Source organism: Notothenia rossii (assembly GCF_949606895.1).
Source record: "Notothenia rossii genome assembly, chromosome: 8".
Lineage (NCBI taxonomy): Eukaryota > Metazoa > Chordata > Actinopteri > Perciformes > Nototheniidae > Notothenia > Notothenia rossii.
Genome location: NC_136906.1, coordinates 3,033,172 through 3,048,551, shown reverse-complemented (window position 1 = coordinate 3,048,551; position 15,380 = coordinate 3,033,172). Strand labels below are relative to the sequence as shown.

The 15,380-nt window shown below is 42.0% G+C and overlaps 1 protein-coding gene across 1 annotated transcript in view; it reads left to right on the top strand.

The window, feature by feature from the left end:
* LOC307016522 (nuclear factor 1 X-type-like) overlaps positions 1-15,380 on the top strand; it is a 118,778-nt gene that overhangs the window by 97,034 nt on the left and 6,364 nt on the right. The window contains exons 9-11 of the mRNA XM_079645646.1: positions 1,560-1,753; positions 3,218-3,365; positions 6,398-6,489. Coding sequence (XP_079501772.1) covers positions 1,560-1,753; positions 3,218-3,365; positions 6,398-6,489 — 434 coding nt within the window. The remainder of the gene's footprint in view (positions 1-1,559; positions 1,754-3,217; positions 3,366-6,397; positions 6,490-15,380) is intronic.

The window sequence follows — 15,380 nt, the reverse complement described above, 5'->3', positions numbered from 1 at the left end:
CGTTTCAGCGTCTGGATGCCAAGCTGCAGCGATGCCAGTGAATCACACCCTGGAAACGGCTCGCAGGCGTGCAGCCATTAAAACGGCTCATTTAAGACGGCACTCAATGATCTCTTTGTTCTTTCTCTGTGTGCAAGCTCTTTGGATCTGATTGTAAAAATACAGCGCCTGCATGTATTGGATGTGTGCACAGTCAGGTGTGTGTGTGCAGGTCTGAATGTTGTTGAGTGTTACGTTGTTTTTCTTTTATTGTATACATGTGAATACAATATGTGTGTAAATCTCCACCATAAAGCTGTATGGAGTGATCATAAAACGTTACGAGCAAAGCTATTAAATTCAAATCAGCTTTTCTTGGCAAAAACACAACATTCCTTTCATGTGCGACATTTCAAAAGCAGATTTATACTTTCCTGTTGTGATGTGTTATAGAGTGGTGCGGGGGACGACGTGTTTCTTTGTTGGACCCTGAAGGCAGCATCTCCTGGTCCAATGGGATTTCTCCATTGGATTATTAATCTTGTTTCGGATATTTACACGTTTAGTTCAGCTGGATAATCTCCACATGTTAACACCATTTCATGATTTCTGAAGTAAAAATCTAATGTTGGGCTATAAAGGAACTACAGCACGGTCACATGACTACACGTCACCACCGCTAAGCTAAAGGCGGCTAATGTTGGGCTATAAAGGAACTAAAGCACGGTCACATGACTTCACGTCACCACCGCTAAGCTAAAGGTGGCTAATGTTGGGCTATAAAGGAACTACAGCACGGTCACATGACTTCACGTCACCACCGCTAAGCTAAAGGAGGCTAATGTTGGGCTATAAAGGAACTACAGCACGGTCACATGACTTCACGTCACCACCGCTAAGCTAAAGGAGGCTAATGTTGGGCTATAAAGGAACTACAGTACGGTCACATGACTTCACGTCACCACCGCTAAGCTAAAGGTGGCTAATGTTGGGCTATAAAGGAACTACAGTACGGTCACATGACTTCACGTCACCACCGCTAAGCTAAAGGAGGCTAGTGTTGGGCTATAAAAGAACTACAGCACGGTCACATGACTTCACGTCACCACCGCTAAGCTAAAGGAGGCTAATGTTGGGCTATAAAGGAACTACAGCACGGTCACATGACTTCACGTCACCACCGCTAAGCTAAAGGAGGCTAATGTTGGGCTATAAAGGAACTACAGCACGGTCACATGACTTCACTTCACCACCGCTAAGCTAAAGGTGGCTAATGTTGGGCGTGATTACGTTCAGTCGTCTCATTTAGACACTTGTTACCAACTTCTGTTTTTAAATCCACCAGTGGGGTATTTACTGATGTAATTCATGTCGTAGAACAAAAGTCTCTGCTGTGTTAACCACAGGCCAAAAACACATTTATAAAACACTTCAACGCAAGAGAACAGGAAGTGCAAACATGCCTCTAACTTCAGGGTTTAGGACTCATTCCTGCACCACTCTAATGCTGCTTCATCCCTTGTGTAACAGGAACTCATGTGTTCTCGCTTTCTGCATCTCTCTCCACTCTCCTCTAATAGAAATGTCTGTGTTGGCAGGGAGTCCCCGAGCTACAGCCTCTGCGCTGCACTTCCCGTCTCCCTCCATCATCCAGCAGTCCAGCCCCTACTTCACCCACCCCACCATCCGGTACCACCACCACCCGGGACAGGACCCCCTGAAGGAGTTCGTGCAGTTCGTCTGTGCCGACGGATCAGGGCAGTCATCCGGACAGGTAAGGACGTTTAAACTGTAGCTGCACATGTGCCGCACCTCGCATGCCTTCGAGTTGCAGGATTCTTCCCTCGGGTTATAGTGTTTGATGCAGTTAGCAATTATAGTGATTATAAAACAGAAATTAGAAGAACATCATAAAAAGGTTTATTGCCGAGTATTTTATAATTGTGCATTCATAAACACAGTAGGAGTTAAGTTGTAAAATAAGAGGTAACAATTAAAAAATACATTAAGAAATAAGACAAAATGTTCAAATATGAATCTGCAAAAAATAATTACAAGTGATTAACAATTAACTGTAAAACATTGGACTTTATCAGTGCTGAAATGTGATATGGAAGCTACAATAATTATTATCATTAGCAACCTAATTATACAATTTGACAACTACTGTTCTTGGTTTCAACATGTAACTACTAAGGAATTTATAGCATTGGAATTTTACTTTGAAAACCATTTGTCTAATTTATTGTGGTTTGATTTCCCGTTTTTCAAATTCAGAAAAATTCACATGTTCTGATGTTTTCATCTCAAGTTTGGTTTGTTGGATCCACTGGTAAATTCAAATTTAAAGAAACACAGCTTGGTTTGAATTGATATATTAGATTTGGATTGATCTGAATTTCAACCTACGTTTTCCGAGTTATTGTTAAATATGTTTTGAATTTGCAAACCTGAGAACAAACTTGAAATGGAGTTTTGTAATCTGAGAATTCACAGGAATGCAAACCACAGAAAAAATTCAAATACTTCCAATGTTATGTTTCCTTACATTTCTAAATAAGAGTGCTCAAGGTGAACACAGAAACACACCTCACAAGTAAACACACCAGACATTAGTTTACTCAGTCAGTCTACAAATCTTTGTGTTGTCTTGTCAATGTCATTTTTACTGTTTCAGACCCCAATGTTTTTCCCTTCCTCACCTTTTTCTTATTTTTTATGTATATTTCGCTCCACCAAACCCCCTCAGAAGTTCTCATCAGAGTGAATCAGTCACCGAAACCTCCCGTCCTGTGTTGTTGTTCCATCGTGTTTCTGTTTCCATCTCTAGCCGATTTCACTCGGAGTTTGGTTGTTTGGTGCTGGTATCGTTGGTGGTGTTGTGCTTGTGTAGACGAGTCCCATGGTTTTTTGATTTCTTGCCATCTTCTTGGAAAAACCCAGTCAATAATGTGCTCACTTCCCTCCTCCTCCACCCACCACGGACCTCCTGCTGTGGAGCCTCTCACCTCCCTCTCAAACCCCGTGGTGATTATTATTTGTCACACCTCCATAAAAGATCTACATACATAATTCCTTTGGTTGTTTTTTTCCCACCTTCCTCCCTCTTTTCCACCATCCCCTCCTTCCGTCATGGATATTTTTTTGGAGCTCCTGAGCCGCGTCCATTTCTTTTTCCATCCCGTTTTTTTGCGGATTGTCGCATGTCGTCCTCCTGACCCTATTTGTGTGTCTGCAGCCAAACGGGAGCGGCCAGAGCAAAATGCCGGGCTCCTTCTTGCTGCCTCCACCTCCCCCAGTGGCCCGCCCAGTGCCCCTCCCCATGTCCGACTCTAAACCCAACAGCACGCCCCCCGACGGCGGACTCTCCTCGCCCGCATCTCCGTGTAAGTGACCCCGCAGAGACAAAAACCAAACCGACAATAAAAATCCCCGAAACCCTCTCCAGTGAAAAAAAGACCCCTCCTGCCATTGTTCTTCCTTACAACTTCGTGCCCAAAATTGTTCCTGTTTATCCAACATCTCACCCTCCGTTAACCGTGGGAAGCTAATGGAAACCCGCACAGGACAAACTGTGGAGCTCAGAGTAGATCAAGGACACGTATTTATTTTATAACGGACTCCTGTGGTGCTCCTCAGGGCTCTGTACTGGCCCCCCTCAGTTTGAGTCCATTCTGTGTTGAGGAAATTGCAAAACCAACCAAGTTCTTTCATTTCATGATGGACTCACTAGCAAACCTTACAAATAGATTGATTTATTGTTCGTTGTGAAAAGCACAAATAGAGTGGTGCAGGGATGAGTCCTAAAACCCGCAAAATACATTTTACTACTTCAGGTTCCTTGGTCATGAAGTCAATGGTCTTTTGAACGTGTTTTTTGAACGCCAAGCCTAAAATAAGGAAATAACAAGCTGAAGATTCAAGGCTTTATCATCGTGTGCTCAGCAGCTACAGTGCAGATATGTCAATGAAAAACTGAAGTCACAGGCTCCTCCAACAGAGCAACATGAATATATATAGGACATAAAACAGATAAAATTGTGCGAGAGAATGTTTTGAGTTGCGCAAGTTAATACAAATAAAATAGAAATAGTGCAAGAAGAGTCTATATACAAGTAAATTGAATATGAGATTATAACATTTAGTTCTAATTTGAAAACGGGGGTTGCGAACAAGTGTCTAAATGAGACGACTAAACGTCAACATGCCCAACATTAGCCACCTTAAGCTCAAAGATTATAAAGTGGTGTTAATATGTGGAGATTATCATTAACGTGTGTTGGCCATAAAGTGTTTTTCTTGCAATATACAGAAATCTAATCAGGGGAATACCATGGCGTTTTGTCAAGTTAGCCCTTGCGATGCTAACTTTCGGGTTAGCATTCAAAAATGATCCCTACACCACTCTATTTAGGGCACCTCTGCTATGGAAACCCGTACAGGACTTTCTGTGGATCTCAGAGTAGATAAAGACTAGATATCTTTTATAACAGACTCCTGTGGTGCTCCTCAGGGTTCTGTATTGGGCCCCATCAGTTTAAGTCCATTTTGCGTTGGGGAAACTTCAGCCCAGTTTCTTTTATCCCATGATGGACTAATTAGCCAACTTCAGAAATGTATGTTGAATATTTATTGAGTCTTACTTACGTAAAGAGCCCACATTTAGGGCAGTTAAGTTATTTCTACTCCGAAACACTCCAGTAGAAAATTGGGACGCTGATGGAAAGGATTTAGTTATACTTGTTTTTGGTTAGTAGGATATTTTTTGTGATTGTTAAGATGGATAGGGTGTGTTTTTAAGATCCAGTCGTGGGGCTTTTCTCACAACACCTGTGATAGGAGGGGCACTGGATGGAGCACCTTTTTGTTTTTGTAGCTTTCCTTTAAACCTAGTGTTTGCGTTTTACCCCCCAGTCAGCGTGTCCAAGTCTTTTATGTCTTATGTATGTTATTCCAGTTCTTAGAAACACATGGATACTGTATATGTCCGTAAATTCTCCTTCTCTCTGTCTCTCTTCTTCTTGTCCTGCCTCCTTTTCCTCCGTACAAACACATAAGCCTACACACTGCAATCCCTCAGTGAGTTTCAGAAGCTGGAGTCCGTTGGGTACTGAAGAACTGCCCTACATTTGTCAGAAGCTTTGATGCCAGTGGGTTTTTAAAGTCCCTGACTGATCCCTCAATGTCAGGATCCTGGTGTGATCAATCACTTCAAACTGAGCTCATCAGCGGGATTTAATCACTCAGGGAAATCTAAGTTTGCATATCAGACACTTGTCCGTTTTGATGACCTCAATGCAATATATCAGTACTTTCTGTTTTAGTAAATTAATTTATCACAAGGTTTATAATCCATTAAGTTTACTGTTTGCTATACTTCCTTAATGGAAAGTTTGACCCTTTTTTTCATGGCATGAGTTACCACTAAATGTACGATAAATGTGAAGTAGCCTAGCTTAGCATAAAGACTGGAAACGGATAAACAGCAAGCCTGGCTCTGGTCAAAGGTAACATAATCTGCCTACCAGTAGTTTAGCGGTGGTGACGTGAAGTCATGTGACCGTGCTGTATTTCCTTTATAGCCCAACATTATCCACCTTTAGCTTAGCGGTGGTGACGTGAAGTCATGTGACCGTGCTGTATTTCCTTTATAGCCCAACATTATCCACCTTTAGCTTAGCGGTGGTGACGTGAAGTCATGTGACTGTGCTGTAGTTCCTTTATAGCCCAACATTAGCCACCTTTAGCTTAGCGGTGGTGACGTGAAGTCATGTGACTGTGCTGTAGTTCCTTTATAGCCCAACATTAGCCACCTTTAGCTTAGCGGTGGTGACGTGAAGTCATGTGACCGAGCTTTAGTTCCTTTATAGCCTAACATTAGCCACCTTTAGCTTAGCGGTGGTGACGTGAAGTCATGTGACTGTGCTGTAGTTCCTTTATAGCCCAACATTAGCCACCTTTAGCTTAGCGGTGGTGACGTGAAGTCATGTGACTGTGCTGTAGTTCCTTTATAGCCCAACATTAGCCACCTTTAGCTTAGCGGTGGTGACGTGAAGTCATGTGACCGAGCTTTAGTTCCTTTATAGCCTAACATTAGCCACCTTTAGCTTAGCGGTGGTGACGTGAAGTCATGTGACCGAGCTTTAGTTCCTTTATAGCCGTTAGCTTTTTACTTCAGAAATCATAAAGTGGTGTTAATGTGTGGAGATTATCCTGCTGAACTAAACGTGTAAGTATCATAAATGTTGAGATTATTTTCTGCAATAATCCAAAACCACATGGAGAAATGTCCCATTGGACCAGGTAGATGCTGCCTTCAGGGTCCATCATAGAAATACGTCCTCCCTGCACCTCTCTTTGTTTCTATTCCTTTAAACCACACGCTCCCTGACCTTGTGTCTCTCCTCTGTTCCTCCAGCATACTCCACGCCAGGCGCCTCAGCTTCCAACAGGTTTGTCGGCATCGGATCACGGGACAACAACTTTCTGAACATCCCGCAGCAGACGCAGGTAGAGAAACACTCTGATGATTTGATTTGATGTATTTCGAACGTGTAAAACAATATATATACAGAACATTATAAAAATAATTAAATGAAACAAGAGAATTATCATACTGTACCAAATTAAGCAGTCTCAAATTGATGAACAAAAATATTATTGACTTACAAATGATATATAAACACATTTTCTATCTAATTACACATCCGAAAAGGGTTGGGAAGAACACTTTTTTAATCCCACCCCTTCTCCCAAAAACTAAATTATTAACATTTCTACTCTGTTAAAGACGTCTGTTCTGAATGTGATTAAAGTCAGGAAACTTGTTAACTCGGTGGATGTTCGCCCACATATTTCTCATTCCCCGCTTCCCTGGTTTCCTCCACCTCTCCCCTCAAAGCGCACCATCACATCTGTATTTCACTGAACCATATGTGCTCCGATCCGTTTATTTGGCTCGTATGGAGACTAACATCCAGGCCTTCTCCCTCGCTGCCTCTTCGCTAACTCTCCTTTCTATCCAATGTTAACTTCACTTTAGTAGAAATACAAATACAAATAATATAACCGTGCATTACAAGTAAAAGTGTAAAAGTCCTTTAAAAAAAGGTCCCTCTTCTTTAGAGAAGACCAGGAAATGATGGATACACGGATCGTGTTCAAATCAATAGGCACGCAATGACTCTAAATAATAATGATCACGCCACCAAACACACATTCAGACTAAAGGAACCAGCCTGTTTGGAAAATGAGAGAAGTAGAAAGTACAGGTATTTGAGTTCAACATGTGAGAAGTAGAAAGTACAGGTATTTGAGTTCAACATGTAAGAAGTAGAAAGTACAGGTATTTGTGTTCAACATGTAAGAAGTAGAAAGTACAGGTATTTGAGTTCAACATGTAAGAAGTAGAAAGTACAGGTATTTGAGTTCAACATGTAAGAAGTAGAAAGTACAGGTATTTGTGTTCAACATGTAAGAAGTAGAAAGTACAGGTATTTGAGTTCAACATGTAAGAAGTAGAAAGTACAGGTATTTGTGTTCAACATGTAAGAAGTAGAAAGTACAGGTATTTGTGTTCAACATGTAAGAAGTAGAAAGTACAGGTATTAGTGTTCAACATGTAAGAAGTAGAAAGTACAGGTATTTGTGTTCAACATGTAAGAAGTAGAAAGTACAGGTATTTGTGTTCAACATGTGAGAAGTAGAAAGTACAGGTATTTGTGTTCAACATGTAAGAAGTAGAAAGTACAGGTATTTGAGTTCAACATGTAAGAAGTAGAAAGTACAGGTATTTGGGTTCAACATGTAAGAAGTAGAAAGTACAGGTATTTGGGTTCAACATGTAAGAAGTAGAAAGTACAGGTATTTGTGTTCAACATGTAAGAAGTAGAAAGTACAGGTATTTGAGTTCAACATGTGAGAAGTAGAAAGTACAGGTATTTGTGTTCAACATGTAAGAAGTAGAAAGTACAGGTATTTGTGTTCAACATGTAAGAAGTAGAAAGTACAGGTATTTGTGTTCAAAGTTTAAGAAGTCAAAGTAAAAAGTCGTCAGAAAGTGGAGTAGTGGAGTAAAGTACTGATACCAGAAACATGTGTAAAGTAAAGTAGCTAAAAAATGGAAATACAAAATAAGTCCAGGCATGTCAAAGTAGTTCAGTAAATCGACTTTGTTTAATCAAAACCCTTGCTTTCCTTCCTCCCTCCTTCCCTCCCTCATCCCTCCTTGGTTCCTTCCCTCCTCCATTACTACCAGTACTTTTCTCATTAGTGTGTCACCCCTCCCACCTGGAGGCTCTGAACACATGGAAACCATCTGAAGCTCATCCTCAATCTGTTTCTCTCCACTCTTACTTTCCATTTCCCCCCCATTACTGACGGTATTCCCCCTTCCTCACTTCCTCACCTCATCATCTCCTCGCTCTTCTTTTGCTCATCCACTTTTCACTCTGTTACATTTACTTTCAGACATTCAACTACTTCATATAATACCTCTCTCTCCACTTAGAGTCAGTCTCCAAACAACACATGAACACACATGATGTGCTTATGATGACATCAGCAGGAGAGGACTCTTTAAAGTAGAGACACTACATACTGATATACACCTGAACACCAGCAGGAGAGGACTCTTTAAAGTAGAGACACTACATACTGATATACACCTGAACATCAGCAGGAGAGGACTCTTTAAAGTAGAGACACTACATACTGCTATACACCTGAACATCAGCAGGAGAGGACTCTTTAAAGTAGAGACACTACACACTGCTATACACCTGAACATCAGCAGGAGAGGACTCTTTAAAGTAGAGACACTACATACTGATATACACCTGAACATCAGCAGGAGAGGACTCTTTAAAGTAGAGACACTACACACTGCTATACACCTGAACATCAGCAGGAGAGGACTCTTTAAAGTAGAGACACTACATACTGATATACACCTGAACATCAGCAGGAGAGGACTCTTTAAAGTAGAGACACTACATACTGCTATACACCTGAACATCAGCAGGAGAGGACTCTTTAAAGTAGAGACACTACATACTGATATACACCTGAACATGAGCAGGAGAGGACTCTTTAAAGTAGAGACACTACAGACTGATATACACCTGAACATCAGCAGGAGAGGACTCTTTAAAGTAGAGACACTACATACTGATATACACCTGAACACCAGCAGGAGAGGACTCTTTAAAGTAGAGACACTACATACTGATATACACCTGAACATCAGCAGGAGAGGACTCTTTAAAGTAGAGACACTACATACTGCTATACACCTGAACATCAGCAGGAGAGGACTCTTTAAAGTAGAGACACTACATACTGATATACACCTGAACATCAGCAGGAGAGGACTCTTTAAAGTAGAGACACTACATACTGATATACACCTGAACATCAGCAGGAGAGGACTCTTTAAAGTAGAGACACTACATACTGATATACACCTGAACATCAGCAGCAGAGGACTCTTTAAAGTAGAGACACAACACACTGATATACACCTGAACATCAGCAGGAGAGGACTCTTTAAAGTAGAGACACTTCATACTGATATACACCTGAACATCAGCAGGAGAGGACTCTTTAAAGTAGAGACACTACATACTGATATACACCTGAACATCAGCAGGAGAGGACTCTTTAAAGTAGAGACACTACATACTGATATACACCTGAACATCAGCAGGAGAGGACTCTTTAAAGTAGAGACACTACATACTGATATACACCTGAACATCAACAGGAGAGGACTCTTTAAAGTAGAGACACTACATACTGATATACACCTGAACATCAGCAGGAGAGGACTCTTTAAAGTAGAGACACTACATACTGATATACACCTGAACATCAGCAGGAGAGGACTCTTTAAAGTAGAGACACTACATACTGATATACACCTGAACATCAGCAGGAGAGAACTCTTTAAAGTAGAGACACTACATACTGATATACACCTGAACATCAGCAGGAGAGAACTCTTTAAAGTAGAGACACTACATACTGATATACACCTGAACATCAGCAGAATACGTCCCCTTTAAAACATAATATCTTCTCCTCTGACACACTCTCCGTCTTGTGATCACTTTTCTCTCCGGATCATCATCAATCTTTTTTCGTGTCCTTTTCTCTGAAAGGCACATGCTAACCATTAGCTCTGTGTGCTTTGGTTCTGCGTGTGAAAGTAGAACCAGACTGCAGACGTTATGTCAGATCCGAACATCAATAAGAAGACAGGCGACACGGCCAAAGACACGTCAATTATTCATATAATTAGTACTTTTGGCGTAGGGCTGTTTCTCATCGTTTAAAACACGGTGCAATAGACTCAATGGCTGCAGCTATAAGAACAAATGCATATAATAATGATATAATAATACATGGGATTTTTACCTAATGCTCAAAGACGCTTAAATATATAATGTGCGTGTGAAAATAAACTTATAGTACCAAAAAACGAATGCAGGAGAGCCAGTTTCAAAATATAATATTTGTTATATCTGGATTATTATGATTCATGGTGATGCATTAATGTGTTCATTTATGCAGCTGGTAAAGGTGGAGCTCATACTGACTCATTCATTGGTTCAGATTCAGAATACTTAAGTGTCCATTAAATTGACATCCAATGGAAAATAGTCTTTGGCAAATAACATGAAATAACACTCACTGTTACGGCTATACAGTAGGCAGTCCAAATAAAGAAGGCAGCGAGGGGTCAATACGGGGATTTGTTGCAGGAAAAACAAGCAAAAATACAATTTATCCAAGTGCAGATCACCTTAAGTGCGATGCCACTGAGAGTTAAGGATACTGGGGTGGAGAAATGTTGCAGGACTTCAGTATACATTTGACAGCCCACCACCTACAACAATACGCAAGAAATACCACATAATAAATAGAAACTCTCCATACACAGTACAACATGCAGTCCATACACACAAAAAGAGGGAAACTGCATCTTAAAGTGACTTAAAGTAATTTGTTGTTCCACTGGTTTGGGTCCATTTAAACATCAGCTGTATTAGAAATAACAAAATGTACTTTAAAAAATACAATTAGGTGTTGGTGGCAGAATGTCCTAATAAGGATCCTTGAGGCTTGGGCTTTAATATCAGCCAAAGTGACACTTATGTATATATTCTTTTATATATGAATGATATCCAATCCAAATCCAACTTTGATACATACAGCACATTTAAAAACAACGAGTTGACCAAAGTGCTGTACATCGATAAATATATAAAAAGCAGCATAAATACATTTAGACAAAAAAACGAATGTAAAAACACGAGACAATAAAACCAGACTTATAGCCACAGACTGATAGGACCCTGCACAGTTGGTAGTGGAGTAAAAATAAAAGCATAATGAAATGGAAATAACACAAGCACCTCAAAATTGTACTTAAGTTTAGTTTTTGAGTGCTTTGTGGGGACCCCTCACTCTGTGGGCTCTTGTCGCCCCCCAGTGGCCGATGTGAGGTACTGCATAGCGAGAGTATATGAGGAGGGGGTGACTGGGTTTTTTGGCCTTTTAAAGAGTCACGTCCCGGCCGTCTCGTTACCCCCAGCAACCAGACATGATGTCACAGCCATTTGATCTTGAGTTTAAGGAAAGAAAAGAGGGTGGTGTGTGTCTGCTGCCATGAGTCTAACCGGGAGATAAATGGATGTGTGTGTGTGAGTGTGTGAGAGAAGGAGAGTCGCTGCCCAAAAGCAAAGCATGCTGGGACGCTGGAGGGGAGAAAAGGGGGAGGTTTGGGGGGGTTTATTCATGCAACCTGTTAGAGTCAAACACAACAACAGGCCGTTTCCCTCCTCCCTCCCCGAGGCTCGGAGGAGTTTCCAAAGCTTGACTTCCAGGATTTTGCTGGCAGATAAATCTGACCCCGATCTGCACCCGCATCACGCTGAGCGGCCATTTAGTGCCCGCCAAACCAAAAACACAGAAAGTGCGCTTCAGAAATACAGACTAGTGCTGCAGGAGTGAGGCGAACAACCAGGATGTCAGGTTTCTCTTTAGACATGCAAAAGTTAAACCTGTGCACAATAGAGCGGAGCAGGGATGACGTGTTTACCCTGAAGGAAGCTGCTGGTTCCCTCGACAACAAAGCAATGGGATTTCTCGATGGGATTTTGGAAAATAGCTCGAAATAAGATCTGTGCAAAACCAACCTGTTTGATAAATGCACGTTTTGTTCAGCCGGATCATCTCCACATGTCTACTTTTATAATGTTCTAATCATAAATCTAATCTCCAGAAGCAAAATGCTAACGTTATGCTATAAAGGAACTACAGCCGAGTCCAGCAGCACGACTTCAACGTCACGCCAACTTCAGATCCATATTCATACACACAGATTCTAGATGGAACGAGTTGAAGCGTTTGTTTGAACAGTCTGCAGGAGGCAGGGACTTGCTCTCAAGCAGAACAGAAACTAACTTAGAGGAGTGTTTACGTGTTCGGAGTAACGACGTACAACGGCCTCCACGACTTCTGTAGTCCTATTCAGCCACTTGGTAACAACCATCGTTTCTCAGACACGTCCACTCTTCAGAAATCACCAGTGGGGTCACTGCTGATGATTTAATGTAGAACAAAACGTGATCCGTCTCTTCAATGTGTCTCAACCACAGACCTTAGTTCAGATAGTTTCCTAAACCCTACGGAGAGATCCCATTGGCTCTGAGACCAGGGAACAGGAAGTGGTGAAATGCTGACTCACTTCCTGGTTTTAGGACTCGTTCCTGCACCTCTCTATTCAAATGTCAACTTTTAACATCGTAGAATCAGTAGAAATGTGTTTCAAGGCTGGGTTGTTGTGTTGGGATCGCTTCAGATTGTACAGGGTTAAAAGCGATGCCATCTTTTGTCCCATTGTGTCTCAACCAGGAGAGTTCATGTCATATATATATATATATATATATATAAAACACTTACCCTTCAGTAAAGGGAACTGAGAACTTCCACACCACCACTATGTGCAATATAAATACCATCATTACAAAACACTCTGCTATATAACATGTGCAATATTATTATTATTATTATTATTAATAATGTTAGATAAATAACGTGCAATTACTTAACTACCACTACAGTTTTTGCACTACTAAATACTGTTAATATTTACATTAATAATGTGACCCAGCGTTTCTGCCAGGGGGCGTCTTGCCGTCATTTGACAAAAATATTAATAATTTGAGAGAAGATCGAGTTTTTATCGCTTGAAATAACGAAAAGGAAAAAGGACAAGGCCATCCCTCTGTTGGAGGGGCAAAGGAGTCTGGTGGGATTATTTTCGGAGTATTCAAGATCGTTTCCCCGACATCAGCATCGACCAAAACATTTGGTCTACCTATGTTGTAAATATATTATCTTTTCGATTTCCACACGGCATCTATTGCAAGTCTGTCCGTCCTGGGAGAGGGATCCCTCCTCTGTTGCTCTCCCTGAGGTTTCTCCATGCTCCCCTTTAAACTGTGGGGTTTCTCTGGAAATGTTTCCTTGTATGATGTGAGGGTCTAAGGACAGAGGGTCTAAGGACAGAGGGTCTAAGGACAGAGGGTCAAAGGACAGAGGGTCAAAGGACAGAGGGTCTAAGGGCAGAGGGTCTGAGGACAGAGGGTCTGAGGACAGAGGGTGTAAGGACAGAGGGTCTGAGGACAGAGGGTCTAAGGACAGAGGGTCTAAGGACAGAGGGTCAAAGGACAGAGGGTCAAAGGACAGAGGGTCAGAGGACAGAGGGTCTGAGGACAGAGGGTCAAAGGACAGAGGGTGTAAGGACAGAGGGTCAAAGGACAGAGGCTGTAAGGACAGAGGGTCAAAGGACAGAGGGTGTAAGGACAGAGGGTCAAAGGACAGAGGGTGTAAGGACAGAGGGTGTGAGGACAGAGGGTCTAAGGACAGAGGGTCTAAGGACAGAGGGTCAAAGGACAGAGGGTCAAAGGACAGAGGGTCTGAGGACAGAGGGTCTGAGGACAGAGGGTCTAAGGACAGAGGGTCTAAGGACAGAGGGTCAAAGGACAGAGGGTCTAAGGACAGAGGGTCTAAGGACAGAGGGTGTCGTGTTGTCATACTGATATTCTGTACAAACTGTGAAGTCCACTGAGACAAATGTAACATTTGTGATATTGGGCTCTATGAATAAATATTGATTGATTGATTGATCGAAGGTGCCTGCTATAGAACAACACGGAACGTGCGCGATTTGGAGGCGATGAGCGGTGCCAGTGGAGCAGGAAGCTGCGAGCACCAGAGCCTCGCAGCCGGCGCTTTAAGAGAGCCGAGCCAAACGATCCGGCTCACTAACGTAAAGAGACAGTATCTATAAGGGACGGCTCACTAACGTAAAGAGACAGTATCTATAAGGGACGGCTCACTAACGTAAAGAGACAGTATCTATAAGGGACGGCTCACTAACGTAAAGAGACGGCTCACTAACGTAAAGAGACAGTATCTATAAGGGACGGCTCACTAACGTAAAGAGACAGTATCTATAAGGGACGGCTCACTAAGGTAAAGAGACAGTATCTATAAGGGACGGCTCACTAACGTAAAGAGACAGTATCTATAAGAGACGGCTCACTAACGTAAAGAGACAGTATCTATAAGGGACGGCTCACTAACGTAAAGAGACAGTATCTATAAGGGACGGCTCACTAACGTAAAGAGACAGTATCTATAAGGGACGGCTCACTAACGTAAAGAGACAGTATCTATAAGGGACGGCTCACTAACGTAAAGAGACAGTATCTATAAGGGACGGCTCACTAACGTAAAGAGACAGTATCTATAAGGGACGGCTCACTAACGTAAAGAGACGGTATCTATAAGAGACGGCTCACTAACGTAAAGAGACAGTATCTATAAGGGACGGCTCACTAACGTAAAGAGACAGTATCTATAAGGGACGGCTCACTCACGTAAAGGGACGGTATCTATAAGGGACGGCTCACTAACGTAAAGAGACAGTATCTATAAGGGACGGCTCACTAACGTAAAGAGACAGTATCTATAAGGGACGGCTCACTAAAGTAAAGAGACGGCTCACTAACGTAAAGAGACAGTATCTATAAGAGACGGCTCACTAACGTAAAGAGACGGTATCTATAAGGGACGGCTCACTAACGTAAAGAGACAGTATCTATAAGGGACGGCTCACTAACGTAAAGAGACGGTATCTATAAGGGACGGCTCACTAACGTAAAGAGACAGTATCTATAAGGGACGGCTCACTAACGTAAAGAGACAGTATCTATAAGGAACGGCTCACTAAAGTAAAGAGACGGCTCACTAACGTAAAGAGACAGTATCTATAAGGGACGGCTCACTAACGTAAAGAGACCGTATCTATAAGGGACGGCTCACTAACG